Source organism: Canis aureus, chromosome 32 (assembly GCF_053574225.1).
Source record: "Canis aureus isolate CA01 chromosome 32, VMU_Caureus_v.1.0, whole genome shotgun sequence".
Lineage (NCBI taxonomy): Eukaryota > Metazoa > Chordata > Mammalia > Carnivora > Canidae > Canis > Canis aureus.
This window is the reverse complement of record NC_135642.1, coordinates 12852304-12873503: the sequence shown is the minus strand read 5'-3', so window position 1 is coordinate 12873503 and position 21200 is coordinate 12852304. Positions and strand designations below refer to the sequence as shown.

The window sequence follows — 21200 nt, the reverse complement described above, 5'->3', positions numbered from 1 at the left end:
AAAGTGCTATGACTTATCATTTATTGTTAGAATTTGTGTTATGTTTTTAACAAAATTGAAATCAATTTTATGATAAATCTTTAGATGTTTTTCAGATCATAGGAAAACTGAACTAAGCATAGAAGTGGGCACAAATCTTAAAATTAGCAGTTGGAAGAAATTAGGCATTTCTTTCCAGATTAAATTAAGTATATTTTCTAAACCACCCAGAATTTCAGAGAAACATCTAGAATAGCTTTGGTATAACCAGAATTTGTGAATGAAGGAAATACTGAATTGCTTTTTTATGTCTGCCTTTATATTTTAGCTGTCTTTCTGTGGTGTGAGGATGTAGACATTCCCTATTCTGCTTTTAACTGCGTTTTTCCATGTCCATTTATTTGTTGTTTTGAAGCTATTTACTGAAATCGGATCTAAACTCATCTAAGCCTTCTGAAATCTCACTGCTCCCCTGGGTGGGAGAGCAGAGGCTTAAAGCAATAAATGGAAAAGATTCACTTCTGTTGCCTCAGTAACAGGCTCTCTGTAATCAGCATTGGTTTGATTATGGTCTAGGATTAATATCTCTGGTGTCATGCTGACCTTGATATATAACTGATGTAAACAGTAAGATCTACAAGAAGATTGATTCATCAGTGCTTTCACTGAAGTTAGAAGTTCTAGTTCAGAAGACAAAAATGCCTGTGTAAAAAGCCCACCTTGTGGTAGAAGTCCAACCTATGGGATGTCTCTGTGTGTAATCTACTTATTTGATTGTTCTGGATGGTAGCACACCTGATTGAATTAGCTGCCAAGCTAGAGTAAGCTCTAAAGACTATCATCATGTTCTCATTTTTCATCTTTTTTCCTGAATCCCTCCTTATCTAAAACACCCCCTACTCTTCTGCCATTAATCTAGTACCTTTATAGGACTATACTACTAAATATAAATTTGAAGCTCTTCTTTGACTAAATATATTCTACTCCTTTTTGATTAAAGAACCACTTGAGAATGAAATAGTAAAAATATATACACACCACAATGAAGATGTGTGCCTCAGTGAGCTTGCCCACTTTGTCGACCAGCTTTACTTGGTAGGCAGAGACCTCTGCCTAGCCATCGGAGTTTTGGTACTCACTCTGAGAGTAGGCTGCCACATGCATTGCACCAGCCATACCCCACTGTAGCAATCTTGTGTGCTGAAATACCCAGCCAGGTATAATAAGAACTACACAAGAGAATATTGCAACAAACGAACATTTGATTGTAGATAATTAACACAGACCTCTCCCAAATATAATAACTAGTCTTTTTCAATAGGAAAGAGTTATTTTAGAACTGAAATATTGTTTCATGATGTTTCTTATAAATAGGCAGCTGTGTTGAGTTTTTGATAATGGCTCCTCTACAAATGGACTTTTTGAAGGTAATCCATATAATTAGAAGTAAGAAAGGAAATCAGTGCTCATTTGGACATCATCTGTAAGAGAAATTGCAGCTTCAGAGAATGGCACTATGTTCTCTCCATTGCCATCTCTTGAAGTTTCTTCTCCAGTCTTAAAAAGTTGTAATTCCTCGGGATACCTGGGTGGCTCAGTGGTTGAGCATCTGCCTTCAGCTCAGGGCATGATCCCAGGATCTGGGATCAAGTCCCATATCGGGCTCCTTACAGAGAGCCTACTTCTTCCTCTGCCTGTGTCTCTGCCTCTCTCTGTGTGTCTCTCATGAATAAATAAAATCTTTAAAAAAAAAAAAAAAAGTTGTAATTCCTCTTACAGATGATGTCCAGAACATGCTCTGCCGTGGAAAGTTACCTTGTCTTCTGTTCACTCAGATGCTTAGGCTTCCCTTAACAATGATGCATGCTCTGCTAGGAGAAGGAGACTTTGGCTGTAAATTCAAGGATATTGCTCCGCAATGATAGGTTAGGGAGAAAAACACTAGGGTGAGTTACTTACAGAAAGAACACTGGATATTGTGTAGCTGTGAGAAACATCTGGTCGCTGACTGAAAGGCTGTTTTTGTTTGGAAATTTCACTTTATTTTGTTGATTTATTTTCATGAAACCTACTGAAATCTGCAGGAATGAGATGAGTTTCAAAGTTGAAATTGTGGGTGGCTATAATCTTCACAGTACCCTCAATTCTGACATACTGGCAATAAATTCATTTACAAGTTAAGTTCTTGCACTCTTCAGATTACTTTCTCCTTATTCTGGATATAATGGCTTGCCCCCAGTGTGGATGAGATAGAAGGTGGGTAGATGTTGTGGGAATTAGTAGACAATAATTTTCATCAGACTTACATTTTTTACTCTGATTGGCAGGAATACATGGTTTACAGGAAGCATACCTACATGAGGCTTGATGGCTCATCCAAGATCTCAGAGAGGCGGGACATGGTTGCTGATTTTCAAAACAGGTAACATTAATAGAAATTACAGAAATTCTCATTTGATTTTCCTCTAGTGCTTAAGATGATGGGTTTAAAAGAAACATCCAACACATCTCAGATTGTTAAGCAGTCATGATATCATTATTTTAAGACAATAGCTAAATTTGTTTATATTGGTTCAGATCTATATGCAGAGAGAAAATGTGAATACTTGATAATTTTTGTATTCAAAGTACACTTTCTTACCAAGTCAGCACCCTTTTATTTGGGCAAAAAGAGAAATTATTTCTTAGTATGAACCCAGATTCTCCTTTATTGTAGATAATATATTATGTAGAAAGTCCGTAAGACTGTATTTCTAAATATTAACAGTGGCTATCTCTGGATATTGATTTTTAGTTTATTTTGCTTACCTCTATTGTATTAGTTTAAAGAAAAATACCTTGCTTTTTCCTGCTTTCCCTCTAGCATTGTAGTAATAGAGTACAGTATGACAAATGGGAGTGGTGCACAATCTTTTCAGCCGGCAGCTCTGTTACAGTTCTTCTCCCACCTGATAATGAGCCTATGAAATTTCAAATACTGCCTGCTGGGTGCTGATGGCTTGCAGGGCCATAATTATCCTAAGTGCAGCTTCTCATTGTAATAAGCAGAGTCTGGTTACTGCTCCCTCCAAGGAGAAAGCCAAGCTCCACTAGCTAGTCATAGGGCTGCTGAACAGCACCCTTGAATTTTCTTCTTTAAACTGAGTAACTAAAGAATAAGGGAAATCTTACTGTGCTGTAAATCACAACAATTCTGGATTTTTGAACTTTAATTGTATAGTTTATTAATATTTAAGTTTTGAATTCATGGGAAGAAAACTAAGCACATAGTCATTTGTATTTAGGTTATAATTTTTAATTTCAGCTTTAAAGCATGGTTTACTTCAGATATAAAACAATTTTCCCTAAAATTCATGGTTCAACATAGAGTACCCTCTGATTGATAATTTTTGCTATTGCATAATGCTTTATAATGAAGCACAGGCAAGGAGATAAACCTTGTTTTGGTTTACGGTTTTATACCCAAGCCAGTAACTCCTAAGTTGAAACTATACATCTGAATTCAAGTGGTTGTTTGACCAACAATGGAAAGGGAAGATCTGCTTTGAACCTACTTTGCTTTGTTACCTTGAAGTAACTGTGTGGACGACCTAACCTAGCTTCTCACCAGCAGAAGCTATTGGCAGATTCTTAAATTGATTATTTGAGACATGTATTAGCATAGTACAGTTACCCTCAAACAACATGGATTTGAACTTCACAGGTCCACTTATACATAGATTTGTTTTTTTTTTCTGATAACTATAAAACAGTACTATATAGTAAATGAATTTACTCTTTCTTAGGCTTTTCTTAATAACCTTTCTCTAGTTTTCTTTATTGTAAAATTATAACATAATAAACATAACATAAAAATATGTACTAATCAACTGCTTGTATTATTGGTAAGGCTTCTAGTCAGTAGGAGTCTACCAGTAGTCACGTTTTTGGAGAGTCAGAAGTTATATTTCATATTTTCGACTGTGCCAGGAGTTTGGCTCCCCTTACCCTGCTACATTGTTCAAGGGTCAACTTCCTAACCCCATTATGTTGTTATTCCCCCCAGAAAAAAAATCTTTTGCCAGCTGGTCTTCTTTTCTTAATTCTAAAATCAAATAAAACCTATTTTACTTTTTCCTTGCCTACTCCAGCCTGAGTTTCAACTCTTAGATATATCCCTCTGGTCTTTAGTATGTGTGTGGTTATATTCACATGTTGATACCATATTGTAGATAGGATTGTATGTCCTGATTTTTTACACTTAATATTATATATATTAAACATTTTTCACGTATCATTTAAAAAGTCTTTGTAATCATTTTTTTGTAATCATTTTTAATGACTAATACTCTATTACACTGGATATTTATACCACATATCTGTTGTTAAAATGTTGAGTGAATATCTTTATTTACAAAATTTTGTCACCATTTTAGTTTTTTTAATAGAGATGCAAACAAGAAAAATTACTGAGTGAAGGGATATGAACATTTAATTAAGACTTTGCAAATTGTCACATTGCTCTGTGGAAAGTTTTGCCAACTTAGAGTCCCACCAGAGATGTAATACGTTGACTTGTAATGATTCAGTCTTTTGAATGATAAAGGTACAGCTCTTTTTCTAGCTGACCCAGTGGACATGAGATCCCAGGTCAGTATATTTACAGTCTTTTAGCAGAAAAGACAAGTAGATGTATCTAACATATTACTTCTAAAATCTTCTATTTATTTATTTAGTTAGTTATTTTTTATTTAAGATTTTATTTATTTATTCATGAGAGACAGAGAGAGGCAGAGGCAGAGGGAGAAGCAGGCTCCATGCAGGGAGTCCGATGTGGGACTTGATCCCAGGACTCCAGGATCATGCCCTAAGCCAAAGGCAGATGCCCAACCACTGAGCCACCCAGGCATCCCTAAAATCTTCTATTTAACTTGTAGAACAGTCGTTTGGGCAATCCCAGTATCACACAATATTTTTGAAAAGCTTAGCTCCAAAAGAAGGATGTTTTCACCGTTAAATTATACTAGATCTGGGACTGCTGGGTGGCTTAGCAGTTGAGTGTCTGCCTTTGGCTCAGGGCCTGATCCTGGGGTTCTGGGATCAAGTCCCACATCGGACTCCCTGCATGGAGCCTGCTTCTCCCTCTGCCTATGTCTCTGCCTTTCTCTGTGTCTCCGATGAATAAATAAATTAATATTTTAATAAATAAATAAATAAAGCTAGATCTGCATAGTAAATGCTCACTTTACACAACTTTCTTGGGAAACCTTACTTGAGCATCCAGATCCTACAACTGAAAGTTACTTACGGAGCAGTGACTTTCTTGAGATTCCACATTTGAGTAACCATCCCTTTACCACCCGCATCTAATACTAGGCAAAATGAAAAACAAAAAACAAAAAACAAAAAAAACAGACTTCCCTGCCTACATGATGAGGTAGATAGTTGACTGGAGTTAGAATTATGAGTAGGACATAATCTCCTTTTCATATATAGAGTCAGAACTGCCACCTATGCTGATAAGAAGCTTATCTGACAGACCCCTCCAAATGGGAAGAAATTTTCAATTTACAAATTTGAGTGGCTGATGTAGCCCAATGTAGAGAAAAAGACAGGTGTTTTTGAAAACAAAAAAAGCATTCCTTGCCAAATATTTTCATTACTATTAATGAAAAGACATCAAAAGAAAAAAATGTAGTTTCAACTGGAGAGCCCTGTGGCTCAAAGGTCAGCCAGAGTAAACAAGAACGCCTATAAAAAGCCATTTACATTCCCTTCATACAAGATTTATTTATGAGGGATCCTTCCAGGAAAGAGTCCGACTGAGACTAAAGACTGTTTGGCCAGGATGTCCTGACTGGGCAACATTCAGAACATGTGATCAGTGCATGATTCTAGAAGCCATTCACAAGGTCTTTGCTCTGGAGTGTCTCGGCCTTTGCTTCCCTTCTTGATACCCCATGACATTTACCAAATGGATCCCACTCCGCGCGCCGCCCCCCCCCCCCCCCCATCACCTGGTCCCTCAGGGTAACCCTTTGGAAAACATGAGAAAAAGTGAGTGCAGCATCAATTTTTTTTTTCTTGAGAAGAGTGTTGTAGAGTTCCAGCCTCTTCTTTCATTTTGGCTCTTTTTCAGTTATTGAGCAAGTCTTCACTGTAGTCAGGCTACATGCCCAGGGACTATTTGGGTATTTTGGTGCACAGTGGCCTTAATGGGTCATTAAATAAGACTAGGAGTGAGACCTAAGCATGCTTTGCTACGTGATTTCATGGGCTCCCTCACAGACCACCCAGAAGCCTGCTCACTAAGGCCTGTTCCAACCAAAACCCTGAGTGGAAATTTTCTCTCAGCCCCCTAGAGGGCACCCAAACCAACATTTTGCCTTCAGGGATTCTGTTTTCTTCCATTTAGGCGGAGCCCCCCAAAACAGTAATTCCCATGATCAATACTAGATTTATTAAATTGAAAGGGACTTCTCAGCAATTTGATTTAGATGTTTTTGTTTATAAATGATCCAGCAGTACCCAGTGATCGAGGGTAGAGAGTAATTTATTTTAACTCAAGATTTCCATAATTTTTATTTTCCCATTACAATATGATGCAATTTTTAAAAATTAAAAAAAAAAAAACCAATATGATGCAGTTAGGTTGAATTCAACCAAATCTTGCTACTTACTACATTATCATTAAAAGACATTCTTCTCGGGATCCCTGGGTGGCGCAGCGGTTTAGCGCCTGCCTTTGGCCCAGGGCGCGATCCTGGAGACCCAGGATCGAATCCCACGTCGGGCTCCCGGTGCATGGAGCCTGCTTCTCCCTCTGCCTATGTCTCTGCCTCTCTCTCTCTGTGTGTGACTATCATAAATAAAATTTTTTTAAAAAGGCATGTCTCTGCCTCTCTCTCTCTCTCTGTGTGACTATCATAAATAAAATTTTAAAAAAATTTTAAAAAAAGGCATTCTTCTCAATACAAAGTTAATACCAAAAAAAAAAAAAAATGTCTTCTACTGTTACAATTTCTAAGTTTGGCTACTGATTTATTTTTACCCAAATTCCCTTCATTATTTTTTCTCTACATGGTCCCTGTTTGTAAGTGATTGCCATATCTGGGGACTTGTCTCTGGCTATCCAGACAATGGAATTGACCTATCTTTCTGCCTTTACCCCTTTAAAACAAAAACAACAAAACAGGCTTGAACTCAAGACCCTGAGATCAAATCAGACACTTAACCAACTGAGCTACCCAGGCATCCCTGCCTCCACCCTTCCTTATATTGCAGTTTCCAACTGCTTTCTACCTCCCTCCTTGTCTCATCTCCCATCCCCTACCCCCACACCTTGCTCAGGCTCTCGACTTAATTATGAAGAATCCTAACCATTGATTGGGTGGTTCCATCTGCTCTCACACAGGTATTGGAGAGAAGTATGAGGAGGAGCAGTCTTCTCAGGGTCAGAGAGGGAAGGATTTTTCGGTAGAGATTAATATAGCCCTGGAAAGCTGAATCAGTTTTTATTTGCAGCCTCACTTTGCAACCTCACTGTGGTCAGATACCCTCCTCTGGGCTGTAAGGTGTCAACTTCCATTTACATTATTTCATATCTATAGGAAAATGTGTTTGCAAACTAGCATATACCTTTTAACTTTTTGGTTTGCCCTATATATGTTGACTATAAAAGAGAACATTTTATAAAGTAAATAAATAAAATTATGAAATACTAAACTTGATAAAATCAAGGATAAACTAGTAGAATTTCAGTGGGAGTATAGAGCTTTTGGAATCTGGCCTTGTAACAGGCTCGTAGACAGACTTTGTTACCATTCCTGCCTCTGGGAACCTGGTATTTAACTAAATGCAAATAATGGACAGATTTCTACGAGGACCAATACAGCTTTGTGATTAACCAGGAGGCTTCTTTCAAAATAGTTCCTTCACTGATACTCATGTTTACTGTTGATGTGTCATCACTTAGTCACTTCAGCTATATTCGGAGCATCATCATTTTACAGTCCAGGAAACAACAGAGCTTCAGCAGTCAAATGACTTACCAAGGAAGAACAGCATCAAGAGATGAGAACATCTTGATATCACTGTATTTCCTTTCTTTCTTTTTTTTTCTTTAATGGGGTATGAACCAGCAAAATAAAATTCATTTTACGTTGGGATTTAGTACCTCTATGCCATATCTGAAACTTGAGTTGTATGTTCTTCCAACTTAGCCAGCCAGGTCCCCCTGTATTAAAATATTTTCTAATCTATTCTATTCCTGTCTTTAATTTGCTCTCTTAATGTCCAGATCTACCAAACTGATTTCATGACCAGTAATAGGTGTGACCTGCAATTTGAATAACACTGGTCTAAATTAATTTCTAGTTGTACTCATCATTTTAGTCCTGAAGAAAAGAGATTAGCAGCTTGATTTAAAGGACTGTAAAGGGGATCCCTGGGTGGCGCAGCGGTTTAGCGCCTGCCTTTGGCCCAGGGCGCGATCCTGGAGACCCGGGATCGAATCCCACGTCGGGCTCCCGGTGCATGGAGCCTGCTTCTCCCTCTGCCTGTGTCTCTGCCTCTCTCTCTCTCTCTCTCTGTGACTATCATAAATAAATAAAAAAATTTAAAAAATAAATAAATAAAATAAAGGACTGTAAAGTTTGCTAACTAGTATAATGCAGTTCCTTTGTCTCTGAAATGTTCTGGAAAATGATCTTGAGTGGCAGGAACATGAAAACGTAAGAGAATCTTAAAATATATGAAGAATTGGGTTCAAACTGAGCCCATAATTGTATGTTTGTACGTAGATAAATCTTGTAGTCCAAACCTGCTCTCTGTGTTTTGGCATGACCTTTGTTCCTAGAAGGTATTCAGTAAATAAATTTTTGTTGTGTGAATGAGTGACAGTGGGACCTACTGGTTTAGTTGTAATTCTGGCTTTTGTTAAAAGGACAAAGGATGTCAAGGGAAACTGAAACAACTCTGTCATCAGAGCTATGTTGCCATTCATTAAAAAATGCTTTAATTCCAGCATGTCTTCATAGATTGATCCTAAGTTTACCTTAATACATAGAAATCATAACCTGGGTCTTAGTCCTGACCTCTGGGTCATTTTTCTGGAACTGACTTTATTCATCTGAAAAATGAGTGCTTGGGAATTGTAATCATTAGTTCCCAGGAACTAATGGGGAATTCCCAGGGAATACTGCTTTTTGTCCCTTCTGTGTGAAGAATGGTTTGGCTTGTTTGAACTATGACTGTTATGTGATTACTTCCATGATAACATTTTTCTGTTATATTTGCTACGTGTTTATAATTATATTGCCTATCAATCAGTATTAGTGTGCAGCAGAAGTATATCTGCAAATTTAGATGACAGCCATGGTTTCATTTTAACATCAGAGCACCTTGGTACAATGTGTCAAGAAATGTGGATCAGGCCTGGATATCCCTTTCTAGTCCTAGACACTATTTGTTTTCAGAAATCCATCTTTTGTGACATGCCGTTTTTCTCTTTTAGAATTCCCTCTTAAAAAAAAAAAAAAAAAAAGAATTCCCTCTTAATGTATCTTCTTCCCTTTTCTATAGGAATGACATCTTTGTGTTCCTGCTAAGCACACGAGCTGGAGGACTGGGTATCAATCTCACTGCTGCAGATACAGTAAGTAATGAGAGCACAATATACCAGATATGCAAGTTTTCTACTATAAATGTTGTTCAGTTGGTATTACCCTTTGCTTTGTGTCACACTTTTTATTTCTTTGCCTCGTTATGTTAAAAGACAATAGTTGCATTTTGGCTGGAACTAGGACATTTTAACTTTCCTTTTGGACTTTTCTGTCCATTCTCTTAGAATATGTTTCTTACACATTCATTCAACAAAGATTTAGTGAATGCTATGTGTCTGAAACTGTTCCTTTTTTTTTTTAAGATTTTATTTGTTTGTTTGTTTGTTTGTTTATTTATTTATTTATTTATTTATTTATTTATTTATTTATGAGAGACACAAAGAGAGAGGCAGAGACACAGGCAGAGGGAGAAGCAGGCTCCATGCAGGGAGCCTGAGGTGGGATTTGATCCCGGGTCTCCAGCCCTGGGCTGAAGGCGGCGCTAAACCGCTAAGCCACCCAGGCTGCCCTGATACTGTTCTTAAAACAGTTGGAGTATATCAGTACATAAATTGACTTAATCTGCCTGGATTGACAATTTCTTTTTTAGGAGCCATAACTGAACAAATCAGAAATGATTGTTTTATTGCTCTTATGCTTTATTCTACCATGGGAAAAATTCCTTTTTTACCCCAAATTTCAAAAGGTGTTTGGAGAGCAATGAAATTGGTAATTTAAAAAATAAAAATGGGGGACACCTGGGTGGCTCAGCGGTTGAGCATCTGCCTTCGGCCCAGAGCATGATCCTGGAATCCTGCGATCAAGTCCCACGTCGGGCTCCCTGCATGGAGCCTGCTTCTCTCTCTGCCTGTGACTCTGCCTCTCTCTCTCTGTATGTCTCTCATGAATAAATAAATAAAACCTTAAAAAAAAAAAATGGGGCACCTGCGTGGCTCAGTTAAGCGTCTGCTTTGGCTCAAGTCATGGTCCAAGGGTCCTGGGATGGAGCCCTATATCCAGCTCTCTGCTTGGTGGAGAGCGTGCTTCTCCCTCTCCCTCTGCCTACTATTCCTCCTGCTTCTATTCTCTCTCTCTCTGTCAAATAAATAAATAAAATCTTAAAAAAAAAACAAAGACATTGTATCAAATGAGCTATCCTTTCATACCCAATCTCCTTGGAAGAATACTTAAGTTGACTGAAATGGAAAAGAGCATTCCTTTTGAATCTCAAAATTATTCCCAGTGTTCAAATATATTTAATAACAATTTCAGTGACCTTGAGACATAAGAATACATATGTGGGAAATTGTAGAAAGTATGATTCTAAAAATGTCATTTTATGTGGCTGTTGCAGTGCTTCTCTGTGAAATAGCATGAAAATTCCCAGAAATGGGAGGAGGATGCAAGCCCTGGAGAGTTATGGAGAAATGAGGTACAAGGGAGAAGAGGCCTGAATAGACTCACAAGCTGCAGAGCTAGAACTAGAGCCTAGTCTCCACTCCAAGGCTGTGTCCACTCTCTCCTTACTAACTACTGTACCTAGAGCTTCAGTACAAGAAAGAAGAGCAGATTCTATAATGTCACTAAGTAGCATATCAACCACAGGACTCAGCTGTTACCTTCTTTGGCATATAACGTTCATCAACCAGTTAACCAGGTTTGGACAAGGCTCCAGGGCCTGAGGACTGCTGAAAGCCTAACTGGGTAGATGTTGGATCTAACATGTACATCATCAGCTTCCGGCAGGTTGTAATGGGTGTTAAGTGTGTTCTTGTAAGTTCTCTGACATGGTGGTTCACTTCGTATCACATCAGATAGCAGAAATCTGGCTTTCTTTACTTCTTAGTTCTCGGCTCTATTTTTTTTTTTTTTTAAGTATCTCATACAGTCCTAACTTATTCATACCCTCAATGTGAGTACCAGAGTCGTCACTTTCTCTTTTTGACTCCAGTTGCAGCTCCTAGCCCCATATTTATTCTCTTGGTTCATTTATGCCCTCTTTATTAACCATGCCACTCCCTTTGCCTAAAACTCTCAGGGAATCTCCATCATCTTACAAGATAAAGGATAAGCTCCTTTACATGGCATACAAGGCTTTCATTTTGTGGTCTTTATCCTTTACAGTCTAATCACCAGATTTCTCCCACCTTCCAAAATTTATGTTCCAGAAATAATGATTGACTTTTTGTGCCTGAACATACCATACTGTATTACACTGTTGCATGAACTGTTTGTTCAGCACCTCTTCCACCTGGTAAACTTCTCTCTGTTCTTCAAAACCCCATTCATGATCAGGGGTTGTTTTATATGTGCTAGTGTAGCTTCTCTGATAAAGTGACACTTGAGCCAAGATCTGAAGAAAGTGAGGAAGCAAGCCAAGCATATATCAGGCATAAAGAAGAGCATTCCAGGCAGAAGAGATAAATGCAAAGCCCTGAGGCGAGAACATGCTTGGCATGATCAGGCCATAGAGAGCAGCCCTTTGTAGGTGGAATAGAAAGGATGAGGGGGAGAAGTTGTCAGATAAGTGTTGTGAAACAGATGAGATGGGAGGCCACTGGAAGAATTGGAACAGAGTGGTAATATGATTTGGCTTGGGTTTTAAATGTGTCCCTCTGGCTTTGGGGAATGAGATGGGAAGATCTACAAGGAGAAAGGTAGAAGCAGAAAGTTCAGTTAGGAGTTAGATGCACAAAACCACACACACACAAAAAAAAAAAAAGGGAGTTAGACACAAGGTGATGGTGATTTGGACAAGGTTTGAAGCAGTGGAGGTGGGGAGAAATAATAGGAATTTGCATGTAATTAGGAGGCATGGTGCAGCCCTGGTGGCTCAGCGGTTTAGTGCCGCCTTCAGCCCAGGGTGTGATCCTGGAGACCTGGGATTGAGTCCCACATTGGGCTCCCTGCGTGGAGCCTGCTTCTCCCTCTGCCTGTGTCTCTGCCTCTCTCTCTTTCTCTCTGTCTCTGTCTCTTGTGAATAAATAAATAGGAAAAATTTTTTTTTTTTAATTAGGCATGGGAGGTAGGATTTGCTACTACATTAGATGTGGGAAGTGTAGGAGGTGTCAAAACTTCAAGGTGTTTGACCTAGGCAGCTGCAATGATGGAGACATCAGTTACCAATTAAGGGGAAGATACAGAGAGGAATGGATTTGAGAGAAATCAAGAGTTTGGTTTGGGGTGTATTCAGTTCAGGATTCTTAGTAAACACTTAAGGGGGTCACCCAGGCTGCAGGGTCTGGAGTTCAGTAGAAAAATTGAGTCCAGGGGCACTTGGGTGGCTCAGTTGATTGAGCATCCAACTCTTCATTTCATTATGGCTCAGGTCATAATCTCAGCTCTTGAGATCGGGCTCCATGCTGAGCAATGAAGCCTGCTTGAAAATCTCCCTCTGCCCCTCCTTTCCACCGCTACTCATGCACACATGCATGCATCCTCTCTCTAAAAAAGAAAAAAAGATTGAAGCTGAAGATGTCCTCTTGGAATCATTAGGTCCTAGATATTTAAGGCCATGAGGCTGGGTAAGGTTACCTGGGAAGTCTAGCATAAATTCATGTGATTAAAATGTATTTCCCTTCTCAGTCTGCCTATCTCAGGTTTGATCTGTGGTTTCTTAAGGAAAAGTTTTTAGGGCACCTGGGTGGCTCAGTGCTTTGAGCTTCCAACTCTGGTTTTCAACTCAGGTCATGATCTCGAGGTCTGCTCAAGGCGAGTAGGGTCCATGTCTCTCTCTTCCGCCTTCTCCCTTTGTTCACGCATACTCTCTCTCTCAAATAAGTAAGTCTTGGAGGAAAAAAAAGGCATGGTTCTAGCCATTTATTTACATGGCCAAAAAAAAAAAAAAAAAAAAAAAACAGATTTGAGTGAGGAGATCCTGAATTCTGCTTCCAGTGTACACATAATTTGCCCGGTGGAGGTTAGGAGTTCCTGCCACCCACAAAGAACCCAACTAGGCCTAACCCATAGCTAGAGAAGTTGAAGTAGGAATTCCTTTTCATCCTAGGGGCTAGAGAGAAAGGCTGAATATTCTGAGTTCCCAGTTCCAAAATAATTTACATTTAATTTTGAGGGGAAAGCTTGAGGAATCACTTGTAAATTAGAACCTCCTGGAATACTTCTCAGTAAACTGAGACAAGACTGAGTTTCTAGGTTCTTTTGTGTGAAGTTAAAGTGCGTGTGTGTGTGTGTGTGTGTGTGTGTGTGTGTGTGTGTGTGTTTGTGTTTAGAGAAACAATAGGCTTAACTGCTTGCCTGGCATTCTTCCTTTGTCCTGAGATTTATTTAGCTTTGGAAGATTCCCCAGAACCATTTATGGACAAGGAAGAGGTTAGTCAGCCTAAATGTCAGGAAAAACTTAATGTCTTATGATTGAAAATGCATATATAGACATATATTTGTAAACAGTGGACTCTGGCCCACTCTGTTAGTAAAAACATGATTTTACCATGTGATTAATGGCCTCGTACTGCCTGGTTTTGTTTTTGTATATTCTTCCTAAAGTAGGGAATTTGACTGTGCATTTGACTGTGTTTAGTGAGGGGTTATTACAAACTGCACTGTTTTGTCCCTGTGTCAGACCTGTACTAAATACTCAAATGTAGAGAGAGGAGGAGCTTTTTTCTCTCTTGGTAGAAGTGTGATCCTATGTGTCCCCTGAGACAACATGGGACAGACAGTTCAGCCCTCCCAAGGAACTGAGGTTCCACTCATTCTCTTGAATGCGAGTTTTACCCTCCAAGTATTGGTCCACCTTTTTCCAATTGTTCCTCTCAAAATTTTCCTGTTTCGTAGTTCACTCCCTCATCCCATGAAGCTCCCTCTCAGTGACCTGTAAAGCCGGAGGCCTCCACCCCCTCTTAGCTCTCACCTCCCTCTTCCCCCCATGGCTGTCCAGCTTGGCATGTACAACTTCATGAAGGTGCTATTAATATATTTCCCCTTAGTCATTGCTGGGCTGTGCTTTGTGGCCATGCATTGACTTGCTTTAATCTTTCCTGGCTAAGTTAGTTGTTCTTATCCTTTAATTGTTATTTGTTTTTCTCTAGAATGTCTCACTGAGCTCCATAAACCTGATTACCAAATCTCAGTGTCATTTTTTTCCCACCATAGTGGGCATTGTCTCCCGTTGCACTCTCCTCACTGCCCCCAGTTCATGTCCTGGTTGATTTCAGTGTTCATTTCATTGTCAGGTTAGATAATAGCTATCTGTCTGGCTTGGTTTTTAGTTCTCTCATTCTTGTTGTAACTTACTAGCTTATACATATCCATACTCTTTTTTTTTTTCCCCCGGATACATAGTTTTCTTAATAGAATCTTATTTTATTCTAGTCCTCACAAATTCCCTACCTCTTTTAACCCACTTAAATGATAATTAGCCACTAAATATGGGGGTTGTCTTGAAGTTAAATTGCAGACCTGTCTCCTTAGCTGTAATTTACCTTTTATGAGCTAAAAAATAAAAAAATAAAAAAAACAAGTTGAATCAGGTCTGGTTGCCACTGAGTCTTCCAGGAAAAAATGTAAATGTTAAGGAAGCACCCATGAAATGATTCATAATATAGAACTTCCCATTACAAATTCCTACTGAACCATTGCCTCAGGCTCAGGTAACTAACTAAAGGTACAATCTTTTAGATGGGACATCAGCTGTCATTTTCTAGTAGTAGTCATTTTAGGTGTGTTGGGTAGGTAGTGTTTCTCCCCAGTCCAATTGGAGGCCTCCTTTTCATTAACTCTGTCTTCCCATCCTGTTCTCTCTGAAAGTTCAAAGTAGATTTTCTAGAATTTTGCATATCCTATTGAATCTCCAAAATATCCTATGGTCAGATTTGCTCTGCTCCTCTACAAATGGCAAACATTGTGTACTTCAAAATCCTAAATCTGTGGACCACTATGGATTAGCAGTAAGTTTTCCCAGTGACTTTTTTTTTCTTTGGGAGGCAGTTGGTAATTTTCTCCCCAAGGATTCTGACTGATGCTAAAAATTGTGAGATTATACCTCACATAAAAGCAAGACAAAAGGAGCAGCATAAGAAAGAGCCAGTGGGGGTTTTACTGTTATAGGCAAGAATGTTGAAAATGCAGACGCCTTTTGTCCATCTTCACTCAAAGTCTGAATTCTGCAGAGAATAAAATTGTGTCCAATTTTAAATGAAAGAACAAATAAATTACTTTGGAGTGAATCACTCAGTTTACATTTTTGGCTTGATCTAGTGATGATCAGTCCCCTTAGAGATTCTAGTATCAATTGGCTAGTATTTGTGGAATTCTGCTTTGTAGGTATGGGTGCTGTCTGTCCTTCAATATGAGTAGATAGGGAGATTTTTTTTTTTTTTTTTTTTAGATTTTTTATTTATTTATTAGAGACAGAGAGACAGGCAGAGGGAGAAGCAGGCTCCATGCAGGGCACCTGATGTGGGACTCGATCCTGGGTCTCCAGGATCATGCCCTGGGCTGAAGGCAGCGCTAAACTGCTGAGCCACCCAGGCTGCCCTAGATAGGGAGATTTTTAAAATAATACACATGAATTACCTAGCCACCCATAGAAGATAGTCTGTGATTAAGTGAGAACTTGGACCAGGATAGGCAAGGTATTGTTAATAGTGCAGGTTATGGAGGGAGACTGTTAGGACTCCTGTCTCTTCCTGATTGGTAAAATAAAGGAAATACACAAGGTTTTTGAGAAAATTTAGTGAGATATGTATGCACAGTAGTGCCAGATATATTGTAAGTGCTGAACAGATTTTAACCATTATTATTTCTAGGAAGAAACCATGAGGAATAGGGGAAAGGGACATTGTTAGAGGCAGGAGAAATCAGGGAGGCCTTCCTGAAAATGGGAAGCTTTAATTGAACCATAAAGGACCAACAGAGAAAAATTGAGGGACTCCAGGTCAGAAAAACAGCTTGAGCAAAAAGTGGTGCAGACAAAACATGAGTGAGGAACCCTGAGGAGACTTATCTGAGAAAAGGGAAGGGGCATGTTTATTATAGAAAAGAATAGAAATAAAGTTGGCTCAGTATAGCAGGGCCTGATTATTGAGGGGAATTTGGACTTGGTGTGTTACCACATTAACTGGCAGGGAGATGGAGTGGCCTACAGCAGTACCCCAAGTACACTGAAGAAGAGAAGGACTGATCTCTAAAAAGCCTGCTGGTCTGACAGAGCAAGCCAGGCGTAGGTGATGAGGCCCAGTGCAGGACAGAGACAGTGGGACTGTAAAAAGGAGAGATTCATTTCTGAAGCAGCAGTGGCTGGATTTGGTGACTTGCTTGAATATGAATGAGGACAGAGAGAGATGAGCACCATTTGGAACTAGTTTTCTTTCAAGAAGTCCCCTATATTCTATGGCAGCCTCAGGGCTGAGGACCCAGGAATCTGTTGACCATAGGATCACTTGTGGGGTAGAGAAGAGGAGAGTACATTGTTGTTTATGTTTGTTGCTTAACAAACTAAAAGTAGCTTCCAGGAGGCCCTTTAACACTTCTTTGCTGAATTTAAGGAATAGAAAATATGGGCCGGAGAATACTGGGAAAGCCATTCCTCTCCCTTAGCAAAGTAGGCTGTGTGAAAGAGAAGGCTTTCAGGGATGCCTGGTTGGCTCAGTTGGAAGAGCATGTAACTTTTTTTTTTTTTTTTTAAGATTTTATTTATTTATTCATAAACAGAGAGAGAAGCAGAGACACAGGGAGAGGGAGAAGCAGGCTCCATGCAGGGAGCCCGACATGGGACTCGATCCCGGGTCTCCAGGATCACACCCCAGGCTGCAGGCGGCGCCAAACCGCTGCACCACCGGGGCTGCCCAGCATGTAACTTTTGATTTTGGGGTTGTGAGTTTGAGTTTCACGTTGGGGGTAGAGATTGCTTAAATAAATAAATAAATAAATAAATAAATAAATAAATAAAAACTTAAAAAGAGAGAGAGAGAAAAGGCTTGGCTTATATCCCCCACTTTGTAGGCCTACCACTTACTTAGGCTCTCTGACCTTGGATAAATTCTGTAATTCCTATGTGCCTCACTTTCCTCACCTATAAAATGGGCGTCTTAATAGTACCTAAATCATAATGATTGTGGGATTTAAGTGAGTTCATACACTAGAGCAACTAGAACGGTGACTGGCAAATAGTAAGCACTAAGGGTTAACTATTAATATTATTGCTGTTCCCTATTTTTAAATGAAAATCCTGGGGGAAAAAAGCTTAGGGTATGTCTTTTTGCCCAGGGCAATGAAGGAATGGCTTGGATTTTATGAGAGGGTATCTGCTCGTCTTAATATTCTAGGAAAAAATCTGACATCAAACTACAAATAACAGGTGGCCAGGTTACCTTCAGAATTCCTGGTTTTGCTGTAAGAGTGTCTCAGTCTTTGCTGTATTCTTGTCCTGCCTGTACAGGTGATTTTTTATGATAGCGACTGGAACCCCACTGTGGACCAGCAGGCCATGGACAGGGCCCACCGTTTGGGGCAGACAAAGCAGGTTACTGTATACCGGCTCATCTGTAAAGGCACCATTGAAGAACGCATTCTACAGCGAGCCAAGGAGAAGAGTGAGGTAAGCGCCAGGCAGAGGAAGTACTATAGAGGAGAAACTGGAAAGTCCAACCACATTTACTGGGCTAAGACTCTTGCCTTCCATGGATCAAGAAGGGGTGAAAACTTCTTCTGAATAGAAAATAAAATCAAGTCCTATACTGCCCTGGCTGTTCATTCTTCATTCCTTTTCTATCTGAATGGTGTCTACAGCCTAGATTGGGCTGTTGTTCGTGTGGGGCTCAATACCAGTCATGGCTCTCCTACTTCACATACTTTCCAATTCAGGGGAAGAGGGAATGACATTTGAGCTCTCATCCTAGTACTCTTGATTTGATAGCCTCTAAGCTGTATGGCAAATTTTCTGGTTTCCAAAGAACTGATTATATTTGGGGGTTTGTTCTTTTAATCTTGATTTCAGTATTATTGGATCTTCTAGCTATCAATTAGCAGTTACAAGTAAAAGTAGTTCTCATTATTCTTTCTGTTGGACAAATAATTGGATGAGCCAGTGAGATGATTGAGAAGAAATAGGGAATCAAGGTGCCAGAGGAGCAGACTGGGAAAAATATTTCCTTCTTTCTGGATATTAGCCATAAGGAAATGGTTCTTTGGTGGTGATATTTTGATCTGCTTCGTGTAGATTCAGCGGATGGTGATTTCTGGTGGAAACTTCAAACCAGATACCTTGAAACCCAAAGAAGTGGTTAGTCTTCTTCTAGATGATGAAGAACTGGAGAAGAAATGTATGTACTCTAAACCTCTTACTAAAGCTCTCTCCTCCCTACAAGAGATTTTTATCTAGCCCCACCCCTTTAAAAATGATAGGGGCCCTGGGCTACGTGCCAGGGGTAGGCAAAGCCAAAGACCATATTTGGGGAAAAACATTTTTTATGTTAATAACCATGGCTCAGTGGTTGAGCCTCTGCCTTTGGCTCGGTTTTTATCCCGGGATTCTGGGATCAAGTCCCTCATTGGATCCCCACAGAGAGCCTGCTTCTCCCTCTGCCTATGTCTGCCCTCTCTGGGGCAAATAAAAATAAAATCTTTAAAAAATAAAGGGGGGGGATCCCTGGGTGGCGCAGCGGTTTAGTGCCTGCCTTTGGCCCAGGGCGCGATCCTGGAGACCCGGGATCGAATCCCACGTCGGGCTCCCGGTGCATGGAGCCTGCTTCTCCCTCTGCCTATGTCTCTGCCTCTCTCTCTCTCTCTCTCTCTGTGACTATCATAAATAAATAAAAATTCAATAAATAAATAAATAAATAAATAAATAAATAAATAAATAAATAAATAAGTGGGGGGAACGCCCGGTGGCTCAGCGGTTGAGCATCTGTCTTCGGCTCAGGGCATGATCCTGGGGTCCAGGATCGAGTCCCGCATTGGGCTCCCTACAAGGAGCCCACTTCTCCCTCTGCCTATGTCTCTGCCTCTCTCTCTCTCTCTCTGATGAATAAATAAAATCTTAAAAAAAAAAAAAAAGAATGTGTTAAAGAGTAGAAGGTTAAACTCCAGTGTATTTTAAAAGTACTGTGACTTTGAATAAATTTGCCACAGGGAAGTTCTCGGCAGTAATGAATTTACTTTGTTCTGCCCAAAGAAGTGTTTTTATGGAGAGGTTGGAGAAACACACTGTTGTAGCACTTGTCCCATGAGTTCCTGGTTTTTGAGAATAATTGGTTTCAGAATGACCTTGTGAGCCCCAGAGGATGTCATGGCATCACATCAGGAAATATGATGAAGGTCCTTTCTCACAGTGATCATATTTGCCACCACCTTCTAAAACCCTTTCAGGAGTCTACAACCATACTTGATTTGTGCAGTGCAGAGATATTAAAAGGCTGAAAATAAAAGGGAAAGAATACAGGCAAGGAACAGGCCATGACAGTTAAACTGAATGATGGTTTGAACCAGAAACTGTTAAGAATCCAAGAACTTTGTTCCCTCTCCAAGTTAAAAAACCACCAGTACCTGCCTTAGACAGAAGTCCTGCCCTAGAACATAAATATCAGAGGGTTCGGCCACCTTAATTTCAGAGAGTGAGCATTATGATTACCACTAGTACTTCATCAGATCTTTCTTTCCTTTAATTTTCTTGATAGTGAGACTGCGGCAAGAAGAGAAACGGCAGCAGGAGGAAACCAACCGAGTCAAAGAGCGCAAGCGCAAGCGGGAAAAGTATGCAGAGAAGGTATCTCAAGCTTTGGGTACCCAGCAGAGACCAACGGGGGGCGGGGCTGTGTTTACAAGAAAGTCTTTGGGTACATGGCTTGTCATCTTGGTTACTGGTTGATAACCCTGCTCCGGCTGTCTGTGGTAAGTAACAGTTCTATACTGAATGACATTTGATCAGGAGAAATGCAGCCTTGGTAGACCAGTAGTCCCTACATAGACCTACCCTGTCTGTGATCCCACGTGATTATGGAAACCATTTGTCAGGGTTGTTGCAAAGTATAAGGCTAAATGTGGATAAGATGGATCTCACATTATCAGATTTATAAGATCCCATAGAATCTGAGAAAGGGCCTAAGAGATCATTATATCCAATCCTACCTTAATTCTGCTACTATTCCATTCAGTGTGTGTACTCTATCATTGGAAAAAGAAATCACTGGCCAGTCTGCTCATCTCTTTTTCTCTATACCAAAGATTTGAGCTGTTTTTTGTCTCCCATCTGACATTTCCCACTTGATCTCACCAGGTCAGCTACAAAGTGGGATGTAGTTCCCCTTACATCTCTCCCTACCTTGTTGTTTCTACCAGAGTTTGATTTTAGCGATCCATACTCCTGGTCCTTATTGACAATAAATCAAAGTGAGGCCTTCAGGATTTTTTTTTGTTTTAGGAGTCAGCCCATTGGTTCTGACTGGGTTCTCAGACCTAACACTGAAGGATTGTTGGTTAGAAACCACTTTACCACCTTCAGAGAGAGTACTTCCTAATTTTTTCTGGTGGTTTTAGCCTAACTTTGGGTTGTGCTGCCCTTCCTAGCTTTATCAGCCCTAATTGGGCCCCTGGTCTTGAACAAGATAGCTACCATGAGCTTCAGGCATGTTGATAACTCTGGATCCTCACCCAACAGTTGTCCATGCTTCATTTCTCTGGACT

At 39.9% G+C, this 21200-nt stretch overlaps 1 protein-coding gene across 1 annotated transcript in view; it reads left to right on the top strand.

Moving 5' to 3' along the window:
* Positions 1–21200, top strand: part of INO80 (INO80 complex ATPase subunit) — a 129802-nt gene that overhangs the window by 101834 nt on the left and 6768 nt on the right. Inside the window, exons 28-32 of the mRNA XM_077880663.1 lie at positions 2307–2401; positions 9541–9613; positions 17959–18117; positions 18739–18841; positions 20195–20283. Coding sequence (XP_077736789.1) covers positions 2307–2401; positions 9541–9613; positions 17959–18117; positions 18739–18841; positions 20195–20283 — 519 coding nt within the window. The remainder of the gene's footprint in view (positions 1–2306; positions 2402–9540; positions 9614–17958; positions 18118–18738; positions 18842–20194; positions 20284–21200) is intronic.